Genomic DNA, 6,696 nt, shown 5'->3' on the forward strand with positions numbered 1-6,696 from the left:
GCTTGCAGCCCCAGCCGTGGGGGCAGAGAGGGGAGGATCCCTTGGCCTGCCTGTACTCAGTCTAGCCTTACTAGTGAATCCACAGCAACAGACCCAGCACTCAGCACCCACACGGTGGTGCACCATAATCATGAGCACATGCGCGCGTGCGCGTGCGCGTGCGCACACACACAGAACTCACCTTTGCATCCTGCACATTAAATACTCTTTAGATTCATTTCTGCACAAAGCATTTTCATAATTCTTGTCACGGAGACACTTCATGAATTTTTCTTTAAAGCTTTTACATTCACCTAGGAAAAGAAGAAAGACAGCATTCTGAGGCCTGAGCTGCTCACACACTGACTTTAAGAGCAGCGCTAGGGTTTCCATCAAAATTTGTTTCCCTTGTAAGGCTGTGGCTGTGGCCCTGAGGTAATGTGCATGTTTGGCATATAGTCCCCTGGGTTCAAATCCCTGGACGTCAAAACGAAAAACCAATCAAAGGGGCTGGGGAGACGGCTTACTGCTTATGAACACTGGCTGCTCTAATAGAGACCTGAGTTCGGTTCCCAGTACACATACTGGGCAGCTAACAATGCCCGTAACTCCAGCTCCAGGGTATCAAACACCCCCTTCTGGCCGCAAACGTACCGGCATACATAAGGTGTATCTACAAACTCAGATGCACACACATACACATAAACTTAAAAATTATAATAAAGCCAGTCATATTGGCACATGCCTTTAATTCTAGCACTCAGGAGGCAGAGGCCGGTGGATCTTTGTACATTTGAGTCCAGCCTGGTCTACACAGCGAGTTCTAGGACAGCCAGGGCTACATAGTGAGACACTGCCTTTGAGAAAAAAAAAAAAGAAGAATTAATTAATAACTAATTAAAATAAAAGTCTTAAATGGAAAATTTCCCAATGAAATGTTGGCAAAGAAATCATAATCTAAAAATAGTGAGATGGCTCAGTGGGCAAACACACTTGCCACCAAGACTGACAGCCTAAGTTTGATCTCCAGGACCCACGTGGTGGTGGAGAGATCCCCAGTTTCCACGGGTTGTCCTCTGACCATATGTGTGCCATGGCATATCCCCAAACACACTACATAAATAAACGTAACTTAACAAATACGGTGATCTCTAAAGCTGTCCCGGCGCTGGAGTGTCCGCAGCAGTTCACCGGAGCGTCTAATCTACACTAACAGCCGCCACTTCTACACTAACATGAGGGCTGCTGCATTTCTCAGGGCTGTGTGCTGGTGGTAGGTCGGGGGGGGGGGTCTTTTCTTTTTTTAATTATTGTAGCGGTAAGGACTGAACTCAGGTTCCTGTGTGTGCCAGGCGCCCGCTCAGCCTCTGTAACCTGAATCTCCAACACTCTCCCAGTTTTGTTCTCTTTCTCCTGTTTCAGTTTCCCCAAAGGCCTGTTAGCTGTACACTTCAGAATGGGGACTGGAAATCCTCCAGGCTGGAGGCGTGGCTCGGAGGTGGAGCACTGGCCTAGCATTGCCAAACCCTGGCTCACACTTTCAGCCCCAGTGTTAGCTATCAAAAAGCTTTTTGAAAATATTTCCTTGCCTAAGGTTCATGGCAGACCCAGAGCCTGGAGCTGGGGAGGGAGGGTTTGCCCTACGCGGCGCTGCGCTGCGCTGCCGCCAGGGGGCCTAACATCAAGCTCCGTTCCAGGAGGCCTGTCACCATCCTGTCACATTACCCCCAAGTCTTACTTGGAGGGCCATGACAGGTGGCGCTCTGAAATAGGGACCCTCAAGACTCAGTTTCTCTGGCTGCACCTCCCCCCCCACGGGCTCTGCGCATGCCCAGCCCCACTACCCGGGAAGGACCTGTAATATTAATGGCTCTGCACCCTTGGGTCCTGTACCTCGGACCCACCCACCATTTCTAGCATCCTGTCACCAACACACATGACAATGCCACCCAGGTCTATTGCCCCCCACACTGTCCCTCATGTCCAGCCCCTTCACCTTGGCTCTCGGACCCTCGATCCAGCACCCTAGGCCCCGTCACATCCAACTCTTAGACATTACACCTACATCCAGCAACTCTGACCCGGCCACTCAAATCTAGTACCTCGGGCCCTGCCACCCAGATCGACTCAGTGCCCCCAAACCTGCCATCTATCACAAAGAGACAACACTCCAGACTCTGCCACCCAGACCCTGAACCCTGATCCAGTACCCCTGACCGTGCCATCCAGAACCGGTATCCCAGACCCTGCCACCTACTTCCAATACCCCTGATCCTGTCACCTGCCACCGAGAAACAGCACTCCCTACCACCCAGACTCAGTACCCCTAACTCTGCCACCCGATCCCAGGCCGCCAGCAGCCTGGGCCTCGCCTCGCCTCACCGAAGTGGTCGAGCGGGAAGCTGCCTTTATCTGGGGGCCGCGGCTGGAAGCTTTTGGTCCCGAAGTTCATTGCGGTCGACATCACGGCGAAATCCAGAGCGGAGAGCGTCGGCGACGCAGGGCAGAAGGCTGAACACCGAGCGGGTCCAGGAAGCGCCGAGCTAGTCGAGCGGACGACCGGCCCCACCCCGAGTCCATCCAGGCCCCACCCACCGAGCCCCGCCTCGCCTATCTAGCTCCGCCCCCGCCGTGTTGCGAAAGGACCCGGCCCTGGTTTCCAGCCCTCTGAGAAGCGGAAAGAAGCCCGGCAGTGACCTTTTGGTACTGATTAGCAAATAAGGACAGAAAGACGCAGCCATTTGCCCGAGGACACCAGTCTGTGCCCCGGGATCTTCATCCCATCCATCTGTCTGCCAGGGACTGAGTTTCCCATCTACACAGAGGGTCTAATCAAGGAAAGAAGCACACTAAAGGAAGGGTGGCTAGCTTACTGCTGTGACACAGTGATACAGACGAACAGAAAATAAAGCAGGGTGTAGTGCCTCACACCTGTAGGCAGAGCTCAGGAGGCTGAGGCAGAAGGATTGCCTGAGTTTTCAGCAAACCTGGGCTATGTAGCAAGACCCACTCCCACAAAACCAAACAAAATCTCCCCAAAGGGCATCTTCTGTGGTTCGAGACCAGAATTCTGATCCTAAGGCGTTGGTCATCAGCCCTACTGTGGCCTGCTGTCCCTGCTGTCTGCTCCAGGGAGCCCAGGTTCTCCCCCAGCCTCTGAGATGTTCTGTCAATTTTAGGTGATTCTGGGCTGCTAGATATCCCCCTCCTGGGCCTCCACTTCTGGGGACATTCTCCCATGTTTCTGTATCCAAGTATTCCTTTTACGACATTGCCACACCGGGGTAGGGTCACCCCAACAGTTCTTCCTTCCTTTCTTCCTTCCTTTCTTTCTTTCTTTCTTTCTTTCTTTCTTTCTTTCTTTCTTTCTTTCTTTCTTTCTTTCTTTCTTTCTTTCTTTCAAGACAGGGTTTCTCTGCATAACCTTGGCAGTCCTGGAACTCTCTGTAAACCAGGCTGGACTTGAACTCAAGAGATCCACCCGCCTCTGCCCCCCAAGTGCTGGGATTAAAAGCGTGCGCCACCATGCTCAGCTCATCCCAAAAATTTTAACCTCTGCTGCTTACATCTGCCACAACATTATTTCAAAAGAGGCCAAAAGGTCCTAGGGGCTGGGACTGTGCCATGTGGATTTGGGGGGACTGTTCTATGGTAGTGGGGTGCACTCTACTGACTCTTTGCTGTTATGGCAATAACACCTGTGCCCACCACCCCTGCTTTTCGGCTTGGGGACAGAGAAGACCACTCGCACCCCGCCTCCCCGCACTGGCTGTCAGTGTAGGACACTGGCCCTCATTCCATCTCAGCCACACATGGATGCTATATGTTCCACACCACACCAGGCCCTGGCAGTGAGCAGGGTGGGATCAGTGGGCTCCTAGCAGCTCCTTGGGGCCAGCTCGTCCTCTACTGCCCCTTGATGGATCCCAACATCACTGACGCAGGAGCAGAAACAACTCCTAGGGGCTGTGGGGAGGGGCTTGACGGGCAGATCCACTCAGCCGCTCCTGTCTTGCTGGACCCCCCTCCTCCACAGGCACCCACTGGTCCTCTTGCTGGGTCCTGCCCTGCCTTCCTGTCTGGGAGACTGGATCTAGCAGACCTACAGGCTGCCTTCAGAGGAGCATCGTCTCCCTGCCGGACCTCCGGAAAGCCCGTCTGCTTCCAATCAGCTCTCAAGACGGGGCCTGGTGGGATGAGCTCGGCAACATGAGGACCTGAGTTCAAATCCCTAGAGCACCCCCCCCAAAAAAAAAAGCCAGACTGGGTAGCATGGGCCCCTGATCCCAGCATTGTAAGGGGTGGCTTGCTGGCTGCCAGCCTGGCTCCAGGTTCAGCCAACATCCTGTCACAGGGGGATAAGGGGGGAGAGAGAGAGCGGGACACCTGACGTCCTCCTTTGGTTCCACATGTGTGTGGGGTATGCACATACACACACATATATATGCACAGGAGAGAGAGAGAGAGAGAGAGAGAGAGAGAGAGAGAGAGAGAGAGAGAGAGAGAGGTGTGTGTGTGTGTGTGTGTGTGTGTGTGTGTGTGGTGGAGAGACTTCAGAAGGAAAACTGGACTTTGTTCATATCATAGAAACAGCTCTTTTGCACCTTTTCCATGCCTGGAACCAGGGGCCATACACTGAGTTACTCATTAATGTTTTCTGGACTGTGAACAATGGTGGCCTTTATGACTCAGTAAGCAGCCCTTTTCCACTTAAAATAAGAAGACATCCCCGTCCCTGGGGTGGCAGACCCTCTGTCAGGCATCCCAGAGAACCAAGAAAGCAGCAGCGGCTGGTGTCCGTGACAGCAACTTTTAACCCGCCAGTCCTTGGAAATGGCTACTGCCTTGTATGAACACTTTTGTGTTATTTGTTTTGGTTTAAGATGGGTTCTCACTGTGCAGCTCTGGCTAGTCTTGAACTCACTGAGTTCTGCCTCCCTCTGCCTTGGAAGTGCTGGTTTTCCAAGGGTTGTGATCAAAGGTGTGCACCACCCTGCACAGTGTGTGTGTGTGTGTGTGTGTGTGTGTGTGTGTGTGTAGCTGGATGCACCTGTGTGTGGACATGTAGAGACCACAGAAGGATGTCAGGCATCTTCTTCCATATTGCTTTGAGGCGGGGACTCTCTCTGAATTGGAAGCTCATTATTTTTGGCAAAGCTGCTTGGCCAGCAAGCTCTCAAGATCCATTTCTTCCTGTTTCCGAGATGGGGCTGCCGGCATGCACGGCCGTGCCTGGCCTTTCAATGTGAGGGCTAGGGGTTCACACTCAAGCCCTCATGGTTGTGTGAAAGAACTCAGGACCACTATACCAGCCCACTCAGGCTGACCATGGGAGCATGGCTATGTCCTTAGACTGTTAGTGTTCTACAACTGGGCTCTTCCAGGCTTCCCAGGCTTCCTCCCAGCTTGGTGTGAACTGTATCTCTCAATGCCCTAGCTTCTGGGGTGCTAACAGCATCCGTACAGTGTGGGAAATACAGACCCCTTCTGATAGGAAGATGGCAATATCGTATTACTCAAAAGACACATGATGGGGACCATCTATGTGGCCACCCTTGGTGGGTATTGACCTCCACACCAAGTCAAGGCTAGATGTAGCCCGAGTCAGTCCATCAGAGCTCTGCAGGCATGCCGGGATAGCCTGGGGCATCCCTCAGTCTGGCCCCACCAAGTCTGATGGGAACAGACCCTCAGTGGATTGAGTAACCGTTCTGGAGATAGTTGGCGCCACACCTTTGTTGGGTGTGGAGGAATTCCATAAAAATTAAAAAAGAGAACGGCCCCGGGGCTGGGGACTTAGCTTAGTAAAGCTAAGATTTAATCCTCAGCGCGTGCAAGCACATGCATGCACACACACACACACACACACACACACACACACACACAAACACACACCAACAGGTGATGGTGCACCCCTGCAGTGCCAGCCTGCACTCTGGAGAAGTGGGGAGGAGGAGGGGATCAAGGTCAATTTAGTCAACCTGGGCTACACAAATAGACCGTCTTTAAAAGCTTAGGACGGGGATGTAATTCAACAGTAGAGAGTTAGGGAAAAATAACTAAATGGAGGTACCTATTTAACACATCAAAGCAGACCTGGCTGCCAGGTTCTCCCAGCATCCCTCACCCCCTACTTGTTGTAAGGTGGGTATGGCTGGCATACCATGCCCTCTGCCCTAAACTTCTCCAGCTCAGGGGCTGGGCTCCTCTGCCCCACAGCTGAATTTCCCTCTATAATCCAGCCATTTTGGTTGCCCAGCTCTTTTCACGTCCCCTTTACTCTCCTAGCCCTCCTGTCTCTACCACCCATTCTCCTCACACGGCCCTGCTCAGGGTCATGTTCACTTTGGACTCTCTGATTCCCCTGCCTCCAGCTACCCTTGCCCTCATATCTACAACAAACTTCCCCATACCTAGGAGAGGTCGTATCCTTCCTTTTCATTTCTTTTTTATTCTTTCATCGACTACCTGCCTAGAATCCCTTACTGAGGGCTGGGGCGTGGCTCAGTGGTAGAGCCCCTGCCTAGAATCCCCCAGTGAGGGGCTGGGGTGTGTCTTAGTGGTAGAGCACCTGCCTAGAATCCCCCAGTGAGGGGCTGGGGCGTGGCTCAGTGGTAGAGCACCTGCCTAGAATCCCCCAGTGAGGGGCTGGGGCGTGGCTCAGTGGTAGAGCCCCTGCCTAGAATCCCCCAGTGAGGGGCTGGGGCGTGGCTCAGT

General features: G+C 53.0%; 1 protein-coding gene across 1 annotated transcript in view; it reads right to left on the minus strand.

Moving 5' to 3' along the window:
- Positions 1 to 2,501, minus strand: part of LOC110339171 (cytochrome c oxidase assembly protein COX19) — a 7,532-nt gene extending 5,031 nt beyond the window's left edge. The window contains exons 1-2 of the mRNA XM_021222708.2: positions 2,362 to 2,501; positions 182 to 293 (exon numbers count right to left, since the gene is read on the minus strand). Coding sequence (XP_021078367.1) covers positions 182 to 293; positions 2,362 to 2,443 — 194 coding nt within the window. The 5' untranslated portion in view covers positions 2,444 to 2,501. The remainder of the gene's footprint in view (positions 1 to 181; positions 294 to 2,361) is intronic.
- Between the last annotated feature and the right edge of the window lie 4,195 nt (positions 2,502 to 6,696).

This window comes from Mus pahari, chromosome 23 (assembly GCF_900095145.1).
Source record: "Mus pahari chromosome 23, PAHARI_EIJ_v1.1, whole genome shotgun sequence".
NCBI lineage: Eukaryota > Metazoa > Chordata > Mammalia > Rodentia > Muridae > Mus > Mus pahari.